This window comes from Mustela nivalis (genome assembly GCF_964662115.1).
Source record: "Mustela nivalis genome assembly, chromosome: 7".
In the NCBI taxonomy this organism is placed as follows: domain Eukaryota; kingdom Metazoa; phylum Chordata; class Mammalia; order Carnivora; family Mustelidae; genus Mustela; species Mustela nivalis.
The window spans coordinates 47,791,152-47,815,567 of NC_139026.1; the positions used below are offsets into that span (position 1 = coordinate 47,791,152).

Sequence of the window (24,416 nt, forward strand, 5' to 3'; positions counted from 1 at the left end):
TACGTATTTTAGAAGAAAAATATCATGTATTTAGATGATCAGCATGGTGAAATATTTACTCTCATTTTCGTTTCTGTTAGGAAGGTGAATTCTGAATATAGGGCAAAATTTCTGAGCCCAGCCCAGTATTTGTATAAAGCCGGGGCTTGGACCCGTGTGAAGGAAAACATACCAGATCAGGTGAGTATACATGAGCTGAGTAAGGCCACATTTTCTTTGAACTCGGATCCTCGTTTGATTTCACACTGAATTTCATTTAGTGATAGAGACTACAGTTTAAAGATGTGTGATATAATAGTAGCACTGAAAGTATCACGAATTTAAAGTTATATGTTAGGATATAATTTATCAGTGTGTTTGCCCTTTTTTTTTTAATATCAAATCCCTCCTTTCTCAACTAGAGATTTTTATTATTGCAGTCTTTTAAGTTAAAAGGGTGTTTTATAATCCAGTATATCATTGTATTAATACAATTCAGTTTATAGAATTGTAGCATTGTAGTTTTCTTAATAACATCCAGACTTCCGGTCTCTCAACTGAAGATTCATTTTCAAGATTAGTTTGTCTGATAGTGGCCTCCACTGGCTGTGTGTACTATGACAGTCTGTAAGCATAAGGGAGGTGTGGCCTGTGCTGATAGAGGTTTGAGTTCCAGTGTTGGGATACCCTGACATATAGGAGAAATTCTGAGGATCCTAAAGAAAGGTTTAAGGGAAAGGGTAATCCTAGAAGTGGGAAGCTTCTTACAGTCAGAAACAGTGCAGTTTCTGCTTGTCGTGCAGTTACCATCCTTTAAACCACATTTTGATGGTTTCCTGCGTTTTCTGTGGGAATAAGCAAAGGCAAAACAATTTAGACTTTAGTAAACACCCCCTGCCCCATCATTGTGAAGAGAGAGGTAATTTGGATCGGGATTAAATCTTTCATTTAGCTCTGTACTTTCAGCCATGGCTAACAGTTAATGCCATGATCCTCCAGAGGAAGGCATTGGCACCTCGAGCGGCTGGCTCTTGGCCTCAGCAGCTGCCAGACCAATGTTGTAGTGAGAGTCCTGTATTCCACGTGTTGTTTCAGAAGGTTACTCAATTCCTTCCATCATGGCTGCGCCTGGTGCTCTCTAAGGCCCTGCTTGAGCATGGATCAGCAGCAGTACTCGCAGAGTAAAAGGCCAAGTCTTGAAGCTGTCCCAATTATTGTTGGAGGCAAAATTCATGCATTCACTGTGGTGAAATAAAGTTAAAAATAAGAGCCTCGGGAGCAAGCCTGAGGAAAAAAAGGAATTGCATCAGTGAAACTCCTGAACAGTTTATGGCCATGCCAGACCTTGGCAAGGAGCTCTGAGCAGTCTCAAGGGGAATGAGGAAAAGCTGGAGGCAGAGGCAGGGTGCAGGGCGTGGCCATAGAGGGCTAGTGTGGCCAAATACTAGGTGTTAGCCACTGGCCTGTTACATTTAGGGCCTTCACTAGGTTGAGCTCATGAGAGGCTTCTTGTTTTGGAAAGATTATCTCTCCGTCTCAGAATTAAGACTCAAATCTAAAAATTTAATGGACCAGAGGATTGTTTTATCTGGAGTCATGATAAGGTGATAGTCCTAATCCTGCCTGGATGTAAGAAAAATTTTCTGTTGATATTAAAGACCTGTCTTTCCAAGGTTTCCTATTAAAACATCTTGGTAACATGACTTTTTTAGGCTTCCCCCCAAAATTCATTCCCAATGGTAGTTGTTAATGTTTAAATTAATGCGATTGTTTGCCTTAACCTCTGTGGGCAAAATAATTCAAAAAGTGAATTGGAACTAGAAAAGAATAAGAAGGTTTAGCTAAATTTTATCACTGATGGTGATAGCTGTTTCAGTTGACCAGGTCATAGATATTTAATATGGGCGATATTTTACTTGAATCTTAGATTTTATCTTTAACTTGAAGACATTTACTTATGGGACTGCTTATGAGATATCTAAATATAAGGTACTTCCTCATTTTCTCTCTCTTAACGTTTCATGAATGAATAGCATTTATACTCGTCAAATGTACTCAGACATCAGTGACTTTATTATCATTAGAATATTAGCTTTTTGAGTCCTATTATAGTTTTCTGGTCCATATGTCATATTCATTTCCTTTTGTGTTGTTTGAAATATGAAACTTTTTGAATCTATAGTGTAATGCCTGGGTATTTTACCCTAAGACCCAAGTACCTATTGCTATAACATTAGAGTGGTTGGTTTTATTTGTCCAGGGGCTAATGTGTTATGTCCATTATACAGCCACTGGCACCATTGCTTTTTAAAGGGTTGTTTTAAATAATAACTGGCAGTTGTGATTGTTTGGTCTCATCCTTAGAGTAACTGAACTGGTGTTAAATTTCTTTTTTCTTGATTGTTAGGTGATCTTCTAATCATCCAAACTACATTAGTTGAGCTATGTTTTCCTAAAGTGGCTCCCACAGATAGGACTTTATTTGAACATAAAACTCCACATTTGAGAGACATGCTGTAATTTAACAGACATTGTAAGGATGGCTAGACATAATATGACTCATTTTGAGGGGGATGAGTTTTGGGGGAAAATTTTTTATTAATCTTTCAGGTTTTTTTTTTTTTTTTAAGATTTTATTCATTTATTTGAGAGAAAGACAGAGATAGTGAGAGAGCACAAGCAGGGAGGAGAAGGAGAAGCAGGCTACCTGCTGGACAAGGAGCCCGATGTTGGGCTTGATCCCAGCACCCTGGGATCACGACCTGAGCTAAAGGCAGATACCCAATCAACTGAGCCACCCAGGTGCCCCAGTCTTTCATTTTTTTAAAATTTGAATTTTCTGTATATAAATTTTAAATGACTTAGTCAAATTCTTATTTTGGGAAAAGAAATTCAGAAGTGAAAACATTCTAGAATCTGCTAGCATTTATATCCTATAATCTGATGGCATTACTTGACTTGGAAAGAATGTGTGTATTGTTTTAATTGAGTGTGAGTGAGTTCATATCCTTTTTGTGGCTCTGCTTGTTAGTTGTAGGGGTTGTTCTTGATACTGTGTTCATACCATTTGGTTTTTTTCTTTTTCTAGTAGAACAACTTGCTTAAGGAAATATCAACTTTCCATTTTTTCATCCTAGTTTAGGATCATAGAAATCTAAAATTAGGTATTTATAAACCACTATAACATTAGCACTAAGATTATTAATAAAGATTGCTGATAAATTTAAAACATTGAGTTTTGAATGTTAGTAACAAATAGAACTGAATAAAGTTTTACAGAATTTCCATCATATCTCCTTTTTTTTTTAGTATTTTATTTATTTATTTGACAGAGATCACAAGTAGGCAGAAAGGCAGGCAGAGAGAGAGGAGGAAGCAGGCTCCCCACAGAGCAGAGAGTCAGATGCGGGACTCAATCCCAGAACCCCGGGATCATGACCTGAGCTGAAGGCAGAGGCATTTACCCACTGAGCCACCCAGGTGCCCCCATCATATCTCCTTTTTAAAAAAAATACTGTCGACAAATAAACCAGATCACTGGCACATAGAAGGAATATTTACCCATCCTCTCATTCATCAGATGGTAGGTCCTCCCATTTGGACGGAATACAACCTTTTCTGTTGCTCCTTCCCCCACCCCCACCCTACCTTACATACAGTGCAGGGCTGATGGACCCCCTTTTGAACCACTCCTTCAGTTTATATCTCCTTTGTTTGTTATGGCATAGGCCATCCAGTATTATGATGATAATTTTATCATAGAGGAGGCAGAGTCTGCCTTCTCTATCGGAATCAGCTCACATTGAGTGCTGCGGGGACTTTCTTGTTTATCTCTGGCTCCCACCTACCCAGCTCATGCCTAACACTTAGTCCATACTCAAGACACTTGGGATGTACTGCATTTTCCCTCACATTGTGGAGTTTAGAGGTTAATGGAGGAGAATGGCGAGAATAAGTAATCCAGTAGAATGAAGTAAGTACTAATGGGGACAGGCATGAAGGGCTTTGAGAAAGGAGGAGGAGGAGGAAGCTGTGCTGAAGCTTGAAGATTTGACCATGTAAGTGATGGAGCAGCTGTGAAACATTTGAAACATGAGGGGACTTGATAGAAATAAAATTTGGATTATATCAAAGCCCTTTATAACGAGGCCTCTGTGCACTCACGACACTCTAGTGAGGGGGCACCTGGCTGGCTCTGCTGGTAGAGCATGCAGCTCTTGATCTTGAAGTCCTGGGTTCAAGCCCCACATTGCTATGGAGCCTACTTAAAACAAAAACAGCAAAACACCCTGGTTAGTAGTTCAGCAGAATCAAACCCTATGTGTCAAGTCCACCTGTTAAATGGAAAAACCACTTCTAGGAATTTAAAGTGTAGGAATTAACACAAATGTCAGATGAATATGGCTGGATTTTTCTTGGCAGTGAAGAAAATATGTTGGATTACCCTTTCGGATTGTTTCAGGTGACTTTCATCCCTTTGCATTCGGGAGTGTCTCCTTAAGAAAATGAGGATGTGTTTCTCTAGTTGCTTTTGCAATGCCAAGTTTCATTATTTGCTTTTTGGCCTGTTAGTGAAAGAAAATCTTAGCAGACAGTATCTGCATATCCTTTTAATGTTATTATTACATCTTTATGATAGGAAAAATTGAGTTTCTTAAGAATAAATAAAGATGATTTTAAACATTTGTAAGCAATTTAATTTTTTTATCTGGTGGGACTTGAATTTAGGGAAGCCAGCAGGTGGCAGCATGCTGTATAAAGTGAAAGGGTTTCAAAGCTTATAAAAGGCTTCTTTCCATATGAAAAGATGTTATTTGCATTTTAGGGAATTCAGATTATCTTATAATTCATCAGAACATTATTTTGTATTGTCACTTTGCTGAATATATTACAATTATTATTTAATACATTTTTCAGAAGTTGAGATTTTGCAGATGCCAAGGGAACATTGAGGAATTTGGAGAAGTAAACCTCATGATTGTCTCACTAGGGGCTTCTATGGTAGTAGCAGTTGTTGTGGAAACCAGGAAATAAAGCCAGAATTGGAGTTTCTGGCATGTCTTACTCTCAGTACTCTAACAGAGGTGGGGAAGTAGGAATAATAATTAGGTTACCTGTTGTTGATAGCCTTTGAGCCATGCAAGAATGTGGCTGGTGTTCAAGGTAATATTAAGATATCTTGCTCAGTGAATTAAATATTACTAAAAATAATTTTAAAATATTGATCGATAACTTTGTTATATATTTAGAAGGGAGAATAATAAGGTATTTCATTGATTCCCGTTAATAACTACTACATTAACTGTCATTAAGTGTGTTTCTGTATTCCTCTCCTAGGCTTCTCTAAATGCCATGTGGTATGCAGAGGTTGGTTGCTTTTGAGTTTTTAAAAACTGTAATAATGCATAGAATACTTGTGTAATTTCAGTCAAAATACAAAGTAGGTGTCAATATTTTTCTTAGCTGCTACAAATTCTTCCTGCCTGCTGGCCTTGAAATAAAATAACTGCATTGCGCTTTAGCTTGACTGTTTTAATTTCTGCTTAAAAATGCACATAGTCTGATGATGTCTGTGTGTCTTTTTGCCTTCCTTTCTCCTTGTTCTCTGGCTTCATTTGTGCATCGTCATTGGTAAGCTATGTGGTGATATTTGCAAAGGAGCTCTTACAGTAATACACAATGTCTCAACTCTCCTGCATAGGTTAAAGAACTCCGAGAGAAGGCTGAGTTTTATAGGAAACGAGTTCAAGGAACACATTTTTCTCGGGACCATCTGAATCAGATTCTGTCTGACAACAACTGCTGTTGGGATGTCTCCTCCACCACAAGCTCAGAAGGAACCATTAGTAGCAACATCAGAGCTCTAGATCTTGCTGGGTGAGCTCTGTTCTGTGTGGATGGCACAAAAGTATGTTGTAGCTTAGGTAGATCATGGAATCATATAGGAAATTGACATTATTACTCAAAATCTGTCCTCCGGTCAAATGGAGATATGCCAGCCACTTATTTCATTTCATTATTTTTAGTGTATTCTGTGTGAAAATAAAGCTGTGTGTAAATAATACATAGTGTAAATCTGGAAGACTGGACTTGATACTATATATATGTAATTTTTATAATATCTTTTAAGGGTAGACTAGGAATGATTATGCAATAGATGGAAAGAATGTTAAAAAGTAAGAAGAAGAAAAGGTAGCAACAACAATGACAACTTAGAGAATATAAGCTATTCTTATGAGAATATAGGCTAACATTCATTAACAGATTTTGGTGGCCAATATGACATATAGGCCTTGATTCTGTGGGACAATTCTCTGCTCTTTTGGGTTTTAAAATGAACATTATTCAACTATTTATAAGAGAAATAGTTGATTTGTAGCAAATAAAAGTCTTTAGTTGTTGATAGCATATTAATAAAGTCATATAAGCCAAATTGAACCAGAAGTTCTTATTATGACATCAGATTTTAAAAATCCATCACAAAATCCATTATTTAGAAATGTCTGGAAAAGATTAATCAATCTAAAGTATGAAGTATAAAATTTGAATCCATTTGTTTGATCCACAAGTACACTTGTTTGTGCATAAACCGTAATTGAGTAAGTTAGACCATGTGGAGTCCTCACTTATGTGTGTAAATGTCAGTCTGGGGGACGCTCATGAGTGTTGTCAGCAGTGGTACGGGCATGCATGTGTGAAGGTAGGAGTAAGAGAAGATACATACATTTCATTTTGGAGTACTGTAATAGAAAATCCAAATTGTAGCTTTAGTTTATTATACTGTCAAATGAACTCTTAATTAGATTTCTTTCTTTGGTATCAGGGCAAGATAATATCTGTGGGGAACATTGTTGTGAACACTGAAAGACCATGACAGACTTGTTAAATTTAGTAAAACTAGAAACCTCAAACTGAAGTTTGAAACGATTTTTGTTATGCAGAGATCCTACAAGCCATAAGACTTTGCAGAAATGTCCTCCTGCAACACTGGAAGAAAAAAGGCCTGTCTTGGAAGAGCAGCCCCAGAAAAATAGCACAGAGAAATTGGGCGTGTCAGATGCTCCCACCGTACCTGTTAGAAGGCGCCTGGCGTGGGATGCAGAGAACCCCGATGAAGGCATGCAGAAACCGCCAAGAGAGGAGGAGGAGGTGGAGGAAGACGAGGAGGAGAAAACAGACAAGGACAAGCAGGTTCATATGGGAGAGCTGGAGAAGTTGGAAGTACATGAAAAATCTAAGGCAGACAAGATAAAAGAAGGGTGAGAGTTTAAAATCAATTGGTATATGGAAGCATGCATATGGTTAATATTTTTTGTTTTGTCACTAAATAGATGGCTTACATTCTTAGTTTTATGACTAACAGAGAACAGATGTTAATGTCACAAAGCAGACATTTTTATATGATTTATAATTTGATTGACTCAGGTATTTGAGTCACCAGTAATTGATGGTTGAACAGTTGAACACTGAGCTACTGGGGAAGAAGTAGGATTATTTTCATTTATGTCCTGCTAATTATGATTTGCCAGATTTGAAAATGTGTCTGGGAAAATGGCTTTCTTATCTATTTTTTTAATTAACAGATAATGTATTATTTGTTTCAGAGGTCTGTGATTCATCAGTCTTACACAATTCACAGCACTCACCATAGCACATACCCTCCCCAATGTCCATCACCCACACCCCATCCCTCCCACCCCCTTTACTCCAGCAACCCTCAGTTTGTTTCCTGAGATTAAGAGTCTCTTATGGTTTGTCTCCTTCTCTGGTTTCATCTTGTTTCATTTTTCCCACTTACCCTATGATCCAATGTCTTATTTCTCAAATTCCTCATATCAGTGAGATCATATAATTGTCTTTCTCTGACAGACTTATTTTGCTTAGCATAATACCTTCTAGTTCCGGGGCACCTGGGTGGCTCAGTGGGTTAAAGCCTCTGCCTTTGGCTCAGGTCATGATCCTGGGGTCCTGGGATCGAGCCCCACATCGGGCTCCCTGCTCTGCCGGAAGCCTGCTTCTCCCACTCCCCCTGCTTTTGTTCCCTCTCTCACTGTGTCTCTCTCTGTCCAATAAATAAAAATAAAGTCCTAAAAAAAAAAAATAAGTGATTTCTGCAAATAGTTAATTGCCATTGGTTTGTATGTTAATTGCTTTGGGGAGTGATTCTCTACCACTGATAATGGTGCTTTTTGTTCCTAATCAAATCGCTTATCATTCCATCAAGAGTTTTGTGCCTAATAGGAAAGTTAGGCCCCGACCTAATGGAAGAATTCTCTGCTGTTTTTGCTGGCTTGCAGTGATCTTCCTTCTTTTCCAATACTCAAGTCACTCTTAACCAGATGGGGCTTTGTTATTTTTTCAGAAACAAAATGGCCTTATCTTATAAATTGTCTATTTTATTATTGTACAGTAATCACAGAATATTTTCAATCCGATTTTCTGGAGGAAATGGTTCATAGTAGTTTGTTTCCACCTATAGGTCAGAGTCTTCTTCTGTATCTTCTGGAAAAGGGGGCCGGCTTCCTACTCCAAAGCTGAGAGAACTTGGTGGAATCCAAAGGACTCATCATGATCTCACCACTCCAGCTGTTGGTAATGGGCAGACACAATGGTTCTTAATTTACCTGCTTTTTCTGCGTGAGAATTTAGTTTGAGACTTGTCTTCTGCATTCTTCCAGGCGGTGCTGTTTTAGTGTCTCCGTCTAAAGTGAGGCTTCCAGTCCCAGAGCAGAGGAAAAGAATGTCTTCTCAGGATGGCTTAGAAACAGCAAAGAATGACTTTAGGAAGGTAAATATTTATATTTTGGAGGAAAACAACTTTTTAGGAAGTGATTATTTTAGTCACGTGTAATGAATGAATAATAGGTGTAGATTTTAGGAAATTCTGTGTTTGTATGTGGAGATGATGCTATTAACCTGCTTTCAGTAAGGCAAAGGCATTGAATTATTTTTTCTGACAGTAATATATATTGCTGCTGATATACTTTTTTTTTTTTAAGATTTTATTTATTTATTTGAGAGAGGAGCATGGGCAGGGGGATCAGAAGGAGAGGGACAAGCAGACCCCCCACTGAGCAGCGAGCTCGGCAATGTGGGGCTCCATCCTAGGACCCAGAGATCATGACCCCTGAGCTGAAGGCAGACACTTAACTGATTAAGCCACCCAGGTGCCCCTCTGCTGATATTAAATCTTGTCAGTAGTGACTGAACAGAAAGAGAGAGAAGAAAAAGAATATTTTTATTGAGTATCTGCAGTGTGGCAGTTGTATTCTAGGTTTGCTTCAGGCACTGTTTCAGCACTGGAGATAGAGCAGTGAAAGAAGCAGGCAAAAATCCTGGTGCTTATTGAACTTCCATTCTAGTGGAGAAGAGAGTCAATAAACAGGGTAACAAGGTGCAATACGCAGTATTTTAGATGATGATAAGTACTAAGGAGGAAAGTAAAGCAGGGGAGGTAAATAGGAAGTAGCCAGGGAAGTTCTCACTGAGAGGGTGGCATTTGAGCAGAATCTGAACTGGGTGAGAGATTGACCCATATTCCTATGTAGGAAGGCATTCTGGGCAAAAAGAACAGCAAGTGCAAAGTCCCTGAGGTGATCAGGTACCCGATTTCTTGGAAACCAGCCAGAAAGCAAGAGAGGGAGAGTGTGGGCAATGAATTTAGAAGCACAGTGGAAAACTACACTGTATAGGGTCTTATAGGTCATAGCAAAGACTTTGAATTTTATTCTGAATGAAATGGGAAGCCTTTGGAGGGGCAGAGGAGTGATATGATTTGACTTAGGTTTTCCTATGGTTACTCTGGCTGCTGTGTTGGGAACAGAGAATAGGGATGCAAGAGCAGGGGCATGAAACTAGATAGGAGTCAATTACACTCTCCTGGCAAGAGGTGATGGTTGTTTGGTTCATATTGGTAGCAGTGGAGGTCGTGTGATGGAATCCAATTCTGGATATGCACCGAAGATGTTGCTGACCAAATTTGCTAATGGTTAAGATATGGTATGGGAGAAAGACAAGAATCAAGGACTACTCAAGACTTTTGGCCTGTGCAATAGGCCAAAGGATGCAGTTGCCAGTTAACTGAGATGGGGTACACTGTGTAGGGAAAAGGTTTGTCAGGGAAGACAGAGAGTTCTATTTTGAACACTTGTCATTTGAGAAACTTATTAGATGTACAAGTAGACATGTTGCATAGGCAGTTGCCTTTCTGAATTTGGAGTGTGGGAGGAGGGGTTGGACTGCAAATACTGATTTGAATCTTTTTTTTTTTTTTTTTAAGATTTTATTTACTTAACAGAGAGAGATCACAAGTAGATGGAGAGGCAGTCAGAGAGAGAGAGAGAGAGAGAGAGAGAGAAGCAGGCTCCCTGCTGAGCAGAGAGCCCGATGCGGGACTCGATCCCAGGACCCTGAGATCATGACCTGAGCCGAAGGCAGCGGCTTAACCCACTGAGCCACCCAGGCGCCCCTGATTTGAATCTTTATCGTATAGGTGGCACAGATATGTGAGGTCTTGAGACTGGGGGAGATCATCAAGGAAGTGGGTACAGATAGAGATGGTATGTTTAGACACGTGTCAGCTCCAGTTTTTTGATACTGGGAAGTTGAGGTGTAACCAGCAAAGAGGCTGATGAGGAACAGCCAGAGAGATGGTGAGAAATAGAAGACTTGGTGTCTTGGAGTTGTCGAGGAGGAGGGAGTGTCAGTGCTACTGATGGATCAGTAAGGTATGAGGACTGATGATGGATTTAGCAGCATGGATATTATCGGTGACCTTGACAAAGGACAGTCTTGGTGGTGGGGAGAGACAAAAGCCTAAACAAAAGTGAGTTCAAGAGAAAGGGAAGGAGAGGAAGCAGAGGCAGTCATCACAGACAATTCTTTTAGAGTCTTTTCCAGGAAGGGGGAGCAGAGTAACAGGTGATAGTTGGGAGTGAGGTCAAGATGAAGGAGATAACAGCACAGTTAAATATTGACAAGAGTAGGTTTTTTTTTTTTTTTTAAGATTATTTATTTATTTATTTATTTGAGAGAGTGGCAGAGAACTGGAGCAGGGCAAGGGGCAGAGGGAGAGGGAGAGAGGCAGACTCCCCACTGAGTGGGGAGCCTGACTTGGGGCTCCATCCCAGGACCCTGAGATCATGACCTGAGGCAAATGCTTAATGGGCTCAGCCATCTAGTTGCCCCAACAAGAACAGTTTAACAAGAGAAAGATGCTGCCGCAGCCGCCAGTCCTTTGCACCTGTGCATGAGTGCCTCCAGACATTGCATAGGGTCTGAGGGAGGAGCGAGTGGAAGGGCTGATTTTAGGCACTCTGACAGTTCCTTCCTTGAAGAGGCAGAATACGTGAGCACTGCTGATAAAATCGGGAGATGTGGTGGGGGCTGTGGGAAAGCTCTTTGGATTGTTTCTTGGTAGCACATGAAGAAAGAGCCTTGCTGAGAATGAGGCTGGGGAAGAAAAGGTTGGAGGTTTGAGTACAGAAAAGAAGGTATGAGATAGTCTTTTCTGAGAGTGGGAGAGGGAGTGGGCCAGGGAAATGGGAGATAATGCAGGACTACACGAAGGACACTTTTTGGCTCATGGTCACAAATTTGTTCTAAGACCAGTCATGATGAGTTGTGTGTTTTTCTCCAGCCAGGTTTGACTGCAGAGATGCAGGTAAGTAGAGAGTTGGATTTAACTGCTGGGGTTCATGTTTTGTCAAGGGAGTAAGAGGAAATGACAAAAGGGGTCAGGGAGTTAAGGTGTATATCCCAGGAAGTGACTCTGATGATTGGCCATGGAGGTTGAGTTGGTTAGGGCAGAAGAGTAGGACTTAGGAAGGTAAAGCACAGTGCAGAGGTGACAAGATCAGTGGAAGGTCTTGGCAGACATGTTGAAATTTGGGTACTCACAGGGGTTCGTTTTAAAGGAAGGAGGTGGGGGTCAGAAATTGGAAGTCTGGAGAGCTTGCAATTAGCAGTAATGGCGAGGCTTAACATATAATCATGGGAGTAAGTGGCTGAAGTCAGAGAGAGAACAGTGAGGAAGGAGGTTGAATTTCTCTAGGGAATTTTGCTGGTGGCTATTTATGAATTTCAGAGGGCACAGGGGAGAGCTTTTAGGTGGCGGGGATAGGTAGAAGATAGGATCAGAGCCCAATTGTTCCCAAAGCCCAGTACTGAAGTCACCTCCTAGCAGGTACCCATTAAATAGGTATTGACTGAGTATTATTGGAATGACAGAATCTAAACTATTTTTTGCTGCTTGTGTATACATTGGCTTATGACAACAGGAATGTAGTCAGTGGATGATCAGAATCAGATATTAGGAATCTCTTGCCTTCATGGACTGTTCTGTCCCCCACCAGCCACCCCATCCCCCTCACCCCATGGGGCACAGGTTGCTTTCTGGAAGGTATAAGCTTCTGGGCAGCTTTACCCACAGAGTTGACTACCCTTAGCTAAAATGAGTAGCTTTAATCCATATTGGTAGCTGGATTTATATATATTATTTTCACTCATTATGGCATTTATTGAATATTAGTTAAATTAACAAAATAGAGTAATATTGCTCTTTAATGCCAATCTGTCTCATTGTGCCCACAATGCAGTTTCTAATAAATTATTCCTATTATTCAGTTGCCCTCAATTAATATTATCCTATGTCTTTTTTTATCATAGGAATCAGAGAGAATATATTCTAATATCCAGAAATTTTTTGAATGTTAACTTTTAATGACATTCAGTTGTAGGAGTGTTATGGGCAGCAGCAATTTGGGTAACTTACATGGGGCCCATCATAATAGCATTTACTGAGCACTTAACTATGTCCTAGCCCCTGTATATGCACTTGTTGAGTCTTCACAGTGGCTCCAGGAGGCTGGTCTTGTTATTCTCATTTAGATGTTAAAACCGAGGTAACATAGCTGCCAAATCATGGAGCAGAATTTGGTCCCAGACAGTGTGTTCTCAGAGTCCACATTTTAACTCCTAAACAAGACTCTCTCATAAAATTTAGAGTAGAATTCTCATAGTATTAGTGTGTCAAGGACCATTTTCACATTTTATAGATGATATTAAAAACCTACGTGTGTATTGGCTCACTTCAGTCTTTCAGCAGATGTTTCTTATCTGTTTACCCACGTACAGTAAAGGATAGCGAACGAAAATAGACCTGGTTCATGATCTTATGGAACCTACAGTCTGGTGAGAGAGATACACAGTAATTAAAGAATTATACCCCCCTCAAAAAAAGCAAAGTTAAAACTAACAAGAGTCTCAGAGTAGTATATAGTGCTATTCTGAAAGAAATTGACCTAGTCCTAGAAGTCTGGAAGCTTCTTGGAAGTCACGGATGCTTCTTAGAAGAAGTTCTAATTGGGTTGAGATACTGAGGAAGAGGCAGAGTTGATGAGGTAAAAAGGGTGGAGAGGAGAAGCATAGCATGTGTCAGTATCCTGTGGTGAGAAAAAACATGGGGTTCTTTTTAAAAATTAATTTATTTCAGAGACAGAGAGTATGCAAGTGATCATGGAGAAGGACGAGGAGAGGGAGAGAGAATCTTAAGCAGACTCCACACTGAGCAATGGAGCTTGATTTGAGGCTTGATCTCAGGACCTGAGATTAGGACCTGACCCAAAACCAGGAGTCAGATACTTAAAAAACTGTACCACCCAGGGGCCCCCATAGGATTCTAAGAAATAAAGGCAAGTATAGTGTGTGGCAGGGAGTAGGTCAAGTCTGGAAAAGATGGCAATATGGAAAATTTTTATCATTATCTTGAGAGCAATGGGAAACATTGAAATATTTTAAAGACCTTTCTGGTTGCAATGAAGGCAAGAGTAAACCGTGGTTACCCTTAGAAGGTCATTGGAGCAGTCGAAGTAGACATGGTGATAGCTTGGACTAAGGAGGGTAGATGTCACAGAAGTGGATGAAACTGAAGAATTGTGTAAGGGCAACATGAAAGCTCAGTGCTGGGTTGCATCATGGAGAGGGGTAAAAGACCATGAATGACTTCTACGTTTCTGTCTTGCCTAACAGGATTGATGGGGGATGCCATGTACTGAGTAAGAGAGTTCTGGAAAGAAATCACCTTTGGAGGGGGACATCAGGAATTTCACTTTCATTCACCCAATTCACTATGTAATGTGCTCTTGCTGTGTGTCAGGCACCGTTCTAGGACCTGGGGATTCATTGATAATCAAGACAAAATCCCGGTCCTCATGGAGCTTACCTTTTCATTTTGAGAAATAGGTAATTTTTAAAAAATAAAACTTCAGCACAAATAAAATCACAAAGGACCGTCAAGGTGTGGGTGAGGTTGCTTTACACTGGGCCATCAGGACAGGCATCTCTGAGGAGGTGATATTTTAGCTAAGACCTGACTCAATGAGGGATGGGTCCAGGCAGAGATTAGTGGAGACTGTTTTCCAGTTTGAAAGAGCAGTAAGTACAAGTGTGCAGCAGTAAGAGTTTTAAAGAGTGAGAAGACCAATGTGACTGGGGTGAGGAGAAGGGTAGGAAATGAGCTTTGGAAGGGAGGGTGGGTGAGAGAGGAAGGGATGTAACTCTGAGGCTTTTGGGAAGCCCCGAGAGGGTTGAAAGCTACACAGCAAACATGATGTGATCTACGTGATAAAATCACTTGGGCTCTTCAGTGGAAAATGGGCTGTATAGGGGGGTACGGGGGTAGAGTGGTGGGGCCAATGAGAAGGCTTTAGGCTCAAAAACAGATCACCAAAGCCATGACATTAAACTTGGGAACCCCATAGGTTACAAATACTCTAGAGATTTCATTCAGGCCTTTTTAGCAATAGTGAAACCAATATGACAGATCTTAAATTCTGTGTATATATGTAGAAAAAGAAAAAATAATAGTTTTCCCAAGTGATACCTATAATTCTAAAAAGGGAAGCAAGAGGAAGATTTGTGGTTTATTTTAGATCTTGATTTAAAGAGAAATGTTTGTTGGATAAGACCCCAGGCTTTCTCCACTTTAAAAGCAGTACATTCTCTAATTGCAGAAAATGATACCTAAGGTCAGAAAGCAGTGTTTTGAATATTGTGTTGATAAACCCTAAGTCACAGAGTAAAAGCCACATTTACGAGGAATGATTAGGAAAGTTTGGAATTATGTTTAATTTTACTGGTATGAATTCTCCCTAATAAGTATACAAGAACTTTTAGGATAGTAATACATTATCATTGTGGAAAATAGAAAATACTGACCAACTAAACAAAGTAAATGCTTTCCTCCCTACTGTTCAGGGCCGGCCACTATTGAATGTTTGAGTTCTTTAGGTATATAGTGTATTTGTCTATTGTGCTGGAGATAAGGTTTCATAATCTATTTTTACTTACTTGGCAATGAATTGTGAACATATTTACATATCTTTAAATGTCACTTACAATTAAGTTTTAAAGGCCACATGATATGCAACCTATAGTTATAACAGGTGTTTATTATTGAAAGCAGTTTTTTAAAACTAGATGCCTATTGTTATTTCTTAATATTTTAATTTTTTTGCTTTGAAAAAATGCTGTAAAGAAATTGTCCTTTAGCTACTTTTTTGTTCATATTATCTATTTTTTTGTAAATACTCCCCGAGTGTTATTGTTTGATAAAAAAAGACAAAGTTTTAAAGCTTTTGATGTTTCACCAGCTCCTGGAAAGATTGTGCTCCCAATGACACTCTAGGAGAGTGCCAGTTTTTCCATATCCTTGTCATTATAATGTGGCTTTTAAAAAATTTTTTGATCTTTAAATTTGGTAAATGAAAAGTTAGTATCTTGATCCTTTTATTTTGAAATTATTTGATTACTAGTGAGATAGGATATTTCTCCTATTTGTAATTTATGTCTATATAATTTGCTTATATATATTTTTTCCATTTTTAATTAGTTTATCTTTCACTGCTTTAAAAGAAATATTTATGTGGCAATGATAATTCATTGTCAATATATAAGTTATATATTTTCTTCAAATTTGTGATTTAAATTTTTTTGAATGTTTATATATTTTTATATAGCTAAGTGTGTTTACCAATATTGGTTGTTAGGCTAATGATATCCTCCCCACACTGAGGTTACATAGGTTTTCCTGTAATTTCTCCTATTGATTTTATCATTTTATTTTTTGTGTATTTAAAGGTTTGATTGTTTTATGTATTATCAGACATATATATGTATCTTATTTTTTTGGTCACTTAGAAAGAAAGTCGTGCCATATCCCTCCTGACTTCTCCAGCTGCTGGTATAAAAACAGTGGATCCCCTGCCTTTGAGGGAAGATTCTGAAACCAATATCCCCAAATTTGCTGAGGTAACTCTTCCAGTTTCAAAAATTCCAGAATATCCAACAAACACACCTGGGCAGTCTCCTTCTCCACCCTGTGCTCCATCCTACTGGCATCCCTCTCGTCGAATTCAGGGCTCTTTGAGAGATCCAGAATTTCAGCACAATGGTAACTACTTTGGTTTTAACTTTTTGTCTTTTTAAATGAAAGTTACACTGATGGGTACAAAGGCTTAAGTAAATACTATATGTTAATCAATTATGTTACCTAGTATTTTAGTTAATGTAACAGATTGCTTTAAGTAGGAAAAGTCTCTTCTCTGAAACAATCAGCTGGGCTATAACCCCAGTTCACTTTTGTGTGAGGGTGAGCTTTTCTTTTCTTTTTTTTTCTTTTCATTTCTTTCTTTTCAATACTATTTATTCATTTGAGACAGCATGAGCAGGGGAGGGGCAGAGATAGAGGAAGAAGCATGCTTCCCGCTGAGCAAGGAGCCAGATGTGGGACGTTATTCCAGGGCCCTAGGATCATGACCTGAGCCAAAGGCAGACACTGCATGGACTGAGCCCCCCCACCCCAGGGGCCCTCAAGTGTGAGGCTTCTTTCAAGTGTTTTCTATACACATATAGGCAACCCACTAGATGCCAGCAGCGCCCTTCTCAGGTGTGATATCTAAAAATGTCTTCAGATACTGCTAAACGCTGCCTAGATGGGGAATTCAAGGTTGTAAGTTATTTTCGTTTGGTTTTATTAGGCATTGTCTGCTCTTTCTAGCTTTTACTTTTACTGTTGCGAAGTCTTGTGTTCTCATTTTTGATCATTGTGTGTGGCTTCTTTTTCCCTGGCATCTTTGGGGACCTTCTCTTCACACTCAGTCTTCTGAGCTTTTACCGCAGGTCTCTGTTTTGCTAGTACTCAGTGGACTTTTTCAGCTGGGGAACTTGGTTCCTCACTTTCTCAAATTATTTAGTCACTAGTAATTCCTTCCACTCCATTGTTTGTTTCCTGCTCTTCTGGCACTCCTTGTTATTCGGATGTTGGACATGATCTTATTTTCTTACCTTACCTTTCCTATTTTCCATCTCTGTCTTTTTATTTTAATTTGAAAGGGTTACTCATTTTTGTATTCTACCCCTTCTTCTGAGTTTTAAAGATTTTTCAGTATTTTTAATTTTTAAGAATTTTTTTAACCCTGTATGCTCCCTTTATATAGCATCCTGTTCTTGTTTTATCCCTTTGAAGAGATAAATGATACATAGAATTCCCCTGTTTTGAATATGGTACCTTTGCCCTTAGTTGAACCTGTGTCCTTCAGTCAGAGTCACTCTGATAAAGCTTTGGAGAGGAAAACTCCATTCCTCTTTTGGGAGGAAGACAGTTAGCCAACTGTGCAAATTTAAAGAAGGCTTTGGCAGACTGTTCTATACACCAGTTTCCTGGTTCAATCTTACCTTCACTCCAACTTTCAAGGGTGCTTAGTACTCATACGCCTCAGCCAAGAGCGGAGAACAAATTGGTTGCCTCTTCGTTTCCTTCCTCTGCTGGCTTAGGATCCAGCTTAGGTACGACAATAACACACTCTCAGTTTTTCTCTTTGCTTTCCATTTTCCAAAATTTTGTTGCTGTTTCATTGTCTTTTATTTTCTCTGTCCTATGGGTTTATGTCATTCTTGTAAATGTGTGTAGTCCATCTACCATCTTTAAACAGAAGCCTACAGCATTTCTTGAGGCCCCTGGGTGACACAGTCAGTTAAACATTCCACTCTTGCCCTCAGCTCAGGTTGTGATCTCAGGGTCATGGGACTGAGTCCCACATCAGGCTCTGTCCAAAGCACGGAGTCTGCTGAAGACTCTCTCTCCCTCTTCCTCTCCACCCCCAATAAGTAAATAAATATGTAAAAGTAGAAGCCTACTGCATTTCTTTAAAGTTAGAATAGGGACACCTCAGTGGCTCAGTGGGTTGAGTGGCTGCCTTCGGCTCAGGTCATGATCCCAGGGTCCTGGGATTGAGTTCCACATTGGGCTCCTTCCTCAGCAGGGAGCCTGCATCTCCCTCTGCCTGTCCCCACACCACCCTGGCTTGTGCTCTCTCTCTGACAAATAAATAAATAAAATCTTTTAAAAAAGCACAGAGTAGATCAATATTGTCACTGTAAAGAATTCTAGAAATTTTCTCTTGTTTGTTTACATATTTGTTAAGCACATTGTAAATTAGTGAGTGGCTGTTAATAATAATTTCTATAAAAAACATAAAATCAATAAAATTTTTGATAGTTTACTTTCACTAAGGTTTTTCTGTAAATATACTATACTGTTAGGTGGCTTTGAAGGCTAATTTTTTTGCCCTTTCTTTTTTTAAGTGGGAAAAGCAAAGATGAACAATTTCCAGTTGCCTCAGCATGAAGTCTTTAATGATGAAGGTATTTCAGTAGTGAAATAACATATGATCAAAGTATGAGGTTTTATTATATGGTATTTTATAATAGTATTATGATCTCAACATTGGATTAGTACTTTATAGTTTACAGAGCACTTCTACAGATATTATTTTATTAGACCTGTAAAACCCTGTGATGGGGTTAAATTATCCCCATTTACAAATGAGTAAACTGGGACCTAAAATCAACTTGAAGAATTTTTTTTTAGGGCAAACAGAAAAGAGAGATTATGCCTAGCATCACATGTGAGGTTAATACTCTTTCTGTTTCCATCCTGGCTTGCTGGGGGTTCAGGAATTTGGTCTAGCAAAACTGTTATTTTTTTCAAATGTTCATATATTGTCAATTTTCATTTCTCAAAAAAATATGATTAGGGAAAATGGACTTTTTTCTTGTGTAGCAGTCATTCTGACAAATTCATTTGCTTCTAATAGTGACAGGAAGAATTTTGAATTCCTGGTGTGAACAATCAAAATTACTATTTTAATTCATCCTAAAATGTATGAAATTACTGAGTTTATAAATTTTGGATGTAAAAGTAAATTTGAATTAATACTTTATGTATTATAAGTTCATATACATTGAAGATTTTCTGTCCTCTTATAAATTTGGGACTTTTTTCAGAATTCAGTAAACTAGAAATCATTATTGGGTTTTGAAATGCAAACACCTGGATACTTCGAATCCAGCTGTGTTTTCTTCTTAATGGAAGAACAGTGTTTACAAATAACCTTATAACAGATTTGCTTACTGAGAATGAGGAATTTCTGTAATGATGAAGTATCCTTTAAACATGAAGTATCGCATGTTAAAGTCAAACATTATTTTTACATTAAGTGAAATTGTTTTGGAAATGTGATGTTAGCACTATGTTAAGGTATAGCATTTTGCTTTTAAAATGCTTATAAAAGCTTTTTGCTTAGAACATCTGTGCTTTTTAAAGTAGGACAAGACAGTATGATGATGAATTTTTTCCAAGTAATACTGAAATCATAGGCCATGTGTTTCAGGTAATGACGTTGTGGGATTTCAGGCAGGAAACAGAATGCTCATTTAACATTAAAATATTTGATTTCTAAATATGGTAAACTTGGGATATTACAGTGAACTATCCTGAAAATGTTAATATCTTATATTTTAATAATTTTTTCTGACAGATTCAATATTGACATTATAGAGTTTGATGCCTTTAATTTTCTGTTAATGTTATAAAATATATTTATTAGAGGTATTTTCTACAATGATTATAATTTTTTCATTGCAGATGAGGACAGATTATCTGAGATCTCTGCTCGGTCTGCAGCTTCTAGTCTCCGGGCTTTTCAGACTCTGGCACGAGCTCAGAAAAGGAAAGAGAATTTCTGGGGCAAAACATAATTAAATGTGTATCTAGCTCAGTTGCTTAACAATCTAGGAAATCATTGACATAATCTTTTTTTTATTGCTTTACTATGTTGAGACTTTTCAAGTGTTTGGATTTTTTCCCATTTCCTACTTAAAAAGAATTGGTTGACTTTTCAATAGCCAATTCAGTTTACTTGGCAAATTTTAACACAGGCTCATACAAATTCAACTTAATTCTTTTGACACCTATCCCAAAGTACAAAGACGTAGATTTCTTCACGTGCTATAAGTTTTGTATCAAGGATAACTACTGGTAGACTGTGAATTTTGCCTATCTACAGAATATTCTAAAAAATGAACAAAGTGAAATAAAAATTAAGATCCAACTATGAAGTATGTATTCCTTGAAGATTGGTTATGTTTATCTTTATGATTTGTAGATGTCATATGATGAATTTGTTGTTCCTATATCTTTTGCTGTAGTATTTCTTTTAATTTAATACTTCTATATGTGGTTGCAGTGTTAAGACTATTGTTCTTTAAATTGAAAATATGAGCTGTATATATTTTTCTTATTTATGTAACAAAATTTACTGAGAGAATATGTATATTTTTGATCTTTCCGTGTATTCTATTTGTTAAGGACTTTGGCTTACATTTGAATAATGTCTCAATTTTGAAAAATTATTTGTATAATGGAGAGTTAAAACTTTGTAGACATTTTGAAATAAAAATTGATCAAGTATTTCAATTCTGTTTTTTGAAGTGTTTCAAGTTATTAGCTTCAAGTTACTTCATGGAATAAATAATTATCTTTTAGAAATATTTTACTCCTAACAGGTTAACTAAATAAATGTTCTGCTTCTTGTGCAGCTGTCCAGATGCAACAAAACTTGAATCCACAATAATTTTGTATGACTATAGAAAAAATACAGCATTTCCAAGGCAGACTTATTTTCAAAAATTTAACACATACTTTTTGACTATTCTTTATTCATAGGACATGTTATCTTACTCTTTATTTCATTTTGCAAGTCATAAATCTAATTTCCTGAAAAAATGAATTTCATAAATATTACATGTGATGTTTACTAGAAGGCACAGAAGGTACTGATAATAAAATATATAAAATATTCATGCCTGTTCGTTAGAAAACAAATGAAAAGTCATTTGGAAGTGCTTAATTTGGTCAAAAGTGCTTTTGCAAATCATTGATTCACAGTAAGTTTGTTAAAGATCTTATATTATGAGGTTATAAGTAATGACATACAAATATTTGCTTACATCTCATGGACTTAAAAATAGGATGGATTATTTACCTTTGTTGTAGTTGTTGACACCCCAAAAATAGTTATCCTAACATCTGGAATTTTGCCAAAGCAACAAATAATCTAAAATGGAAACTGATCCTAGAATCATTTACATTTGGTTTTGGAATATATTTTTTGTACTTTTAGGTGAGGTGATATTAGTCATGTTAGCGTGCTCAGGGCCCAGTTTTTGTCAAACTGCCATCATCACTCACTTTCCCAAGATGAGTCAGCTGTGCAAGGCCTATTCCAGGCAAAGGAACAGTGTCTGTCATCGGACGAGTTAGGGTTGTGTTCCGCCAGCCTGCCCCTGTTGCTTAACTTGTGGATTAAAAGCAGGCTGGGAGTATCTTGCTAATGTTGAACTTGCACTCTGATTCGACCATGTGGGTCTTTCTCCGGGGGTGAGTAGAGGTATAGAAAGATCAGCTGCTTTTCTTCCTCTCAGGTTGAGAGGCAAGCTTCCTATAACACTACTCCGTACTTTATTCCCCACTCCCACCTCCTGGAGGACAGCAGCCTCCCTCAAGCAGAGGGCAGCTCTCCCATAGCACTACTGATATATGGCAAGTGAGAGGGACAGTAGTCATCCCCAAGACAGTCTTTACTTCTCTTCCCTGAAATGAGCCATCTACTAGCCCCATCCATGGCTTCATTTTGCTCCGGACCCAGTGTGTCCTTGGAAATTGAGTGAAAACTGAGAGCTTGCCTTTGGCTGTTAAACCCTCAGTTGTTTGAAATTGGCCATGGTGGGAGGATTTATACCATAGAAATCGGCTTCCTCCCCACTTATCCACCAGAGGCAGTTTCAAGCCCAGCAATGTGACCACTACACCAGTCTCTGATTTTCTTTTTATATCATTTGCAGTAGAAAACGGTCCACTTAAGAAAGGAGAGGAGGCAGCCCAAGAGAAGCTGCTCTAAACCATTCGCATCTTCCCTAGTTTATAAAGACAAATAGCACATGATTTCACTCATATGTGGAATTCAAGAAACAAATGAACAAACAGGGAAAAAAGATAATAACAAAAAACCCAGACTCTTAAATACAGAGAACAAACGGGTAGTTGCCTGAGGGGAGGTGGTGGGGTGGGGGGGTAGGGGGGCGGATCTGGTGAAAGGTGAAAGAGATAAAGGGAATTAAGAGCACACTTATCGGGATGAACACTGAGAAATGTACAGAATTGTTAAACCATTATATTGTACACCTGAAACTAATATGACACTGTATGTTGACTACACTTGAATAAAAAAAATACATTGGTTTAGTTTCCTTTCTTGGCGGAAGTTCACCTAAAGAATAAAAATAAGCTACAAATAGCAGACAATAGATTGCAGAGGGAGACGCTCCATGATCCACCCATGGAACTGCCCAGAAATGGGATCCGGAGGTCTGTGTGTATAATCTTCCAAATGATTCTGATATTCAGGTAGTTGAGGAGCTACTGGCTTTGGGGCTATAGTAACCTATGGCCAAATTTCAACTCTACCTCGAGCAAGCTGGTTAAACTTCTTTGACTCTGTGTTCCTCATCTGCAAGATTTAAGATTCCATGGCTTAAGGTCTCTAAAGGTGTTTCATATACCCTATTCAGTTACTCAAAATGTTCTATTGTGTTAAAGGCAAATTTTCATTAAAATAATAGGGGGGCGTGGAGATCATGTTTTAGAGAGGCTAAGTTCAAATCTAGAAAGCAGGAGGCAGTGTATCTTAAAATTGTGGCAAATGACCTTGGGTCATTTGGGTAGCTCAGTTTGGTAAGTGTTTGCTTTCGGCTCAGATCATGATCCCAGGGTCCTTCAGGTCATGATCCCAAAGCCCGGCATTGGCTCCCTGCTCTGCAAGGAGCCTGCTTCTCCCTCTCCCTCTGCTGCTTCCCCTGCTTGTGCTCGTTCTCTCTCTCTCTCTGTCAAATGAATAATTTTTTTTTTTTTTAAATTGTGGCATCTGGCATCAAAGCCCTATCTGTGATGACCTACATTGAGCTCACACGGAGGCAGTATGGGGCAGGGGTGGTGAAATGATTTGTCTGTTTCCGTTATGTGGTAAAGCAAAAAAGACTGACTATAGTCTTGTGACTCAGCAACTCTAGAAGGTGGAATCAATTACCTGAGATAGGCAAACTGTATTAATGTAACCATGAATTGGAGATGTTATCAGGAACAAGTCAGGCAATGCGGAGGTAAAGGACCCACCATAATTACTGATGAGAGGAAAGATAGGTGAGGTTGCTCTCTAAATGAATATACCCAACAATACCAAAGATTTCCTTTGTTTGCTACAAGTTATTTTTTATTTTAGAGGTTGGTGATATAAAACTCAAAAGTTTTGTATTTCAAGAAGAAAATATAAATTAACCTAAATGGCACACATTCTTGGAAAATGTAGAAGTTTTACACTTACAAATTCAATTACAGTCAGAGTTTGGGCATGTCACTCAGGAAGACTTTGCCCACAATGAGTACCTTAGCATTTGATGTTTCTGTTAAAAAATTAGGTCAAAACAGTTAAGGTTCTGGACAAATCAAAGAAGATTGGAAGTAGGTTTGCATGACAACACTAACTCTTTGGTTCCATAAGGAACCATTAATGTTATTAGACATGACTTGTAATTTTGTGAAGATGAAACAGATAAAGAAGATGTGGTTCATAAATATAACAGAATATTCCTCAGCCATCAGAAAGGATGACTATTTACCAGTTACATCGACATGGATGGAAATGGAGGGGATTATGCTAAATGAAGTAAGTTAATAAGAGAAACAATTATCATGTGGTTTCACTCATATGTGGAACGTAAGGAATAGTGCAGAGGAGAAGAGGGGAAGGGAGAGAAAATGGAATGGGAAGAAACCAGAGAGGGAGACAAACCATGTGATCATGACTCTTGACTCAGGGAAACAAACTGAGGGTTGAGGAAAGGGAGGTGGATGGGGTAACTGGGTGACAGAAATCAAAGAAGACACATGTGATGAACACTGAGTGTTATAGTCAACTAATAAATCATTGAACATTATATCAAAGACTGACGACGTACTATATCATGGCTAGTTAAATTTAAAT

The 24,416-nt window shown here is 38.4% G+C and overlaps 1 protein-coding gene across 5 annotated transcripts in view; it reads left to right on the forward strand.

Moving 5' to 3' along the window:
* MDM1 (Mdm1 nuclear protein) overlaps positions 1-20,794 on the forward strand; it is a 33,613-nt gene extending 12,819 nt beyond the window's left edge. For 2 of the 5 annotated variants that reach the window (XM_082742873.1, XM_082742877.1), the window contains 9 exons: positions 81-180; positions 5,317-5,346; positions 5,681-5,856; positions 6,921-7,238; positions 8,459-8,571; positions 8,658-8,767; positions 16,177-16,429; positions 18,622-18,681; positions 19,964-20,794. In XM_082742873.1, the coding sequence (XP_082598999.1) occupies positions 81-180; positions 5,317-5,346; positions 5,681-5,856; positions 6,921-7,238; positions 8,459-8,571; positions 8,658-8,767; positions 16,177-16,429; positions 18,622-18,681; positions 19,964-20,076 (1,273 nt within the window). In that variant the 3' untranslated portion in view covers positions 20,077-20,794. The remainder of the gene's footprint in view (positions 1-80; positions 181-5,316; positions 5,347-5,680; positions 5,857-6,920; positions 7,239-8,458; positions 8,572-8,657; positions 8,768-16,176; positions 16,430-18,621; positions 18,682-19,963) is intronic. The other 3 variants (XM_082742875.1, XM_082742874.1, XM_082742876.1) reach the window with 3 other exon arrangements.
* The last annotated feature ends 3,622 nt before the right edge of the window (positions 20,795-24,416 follow it).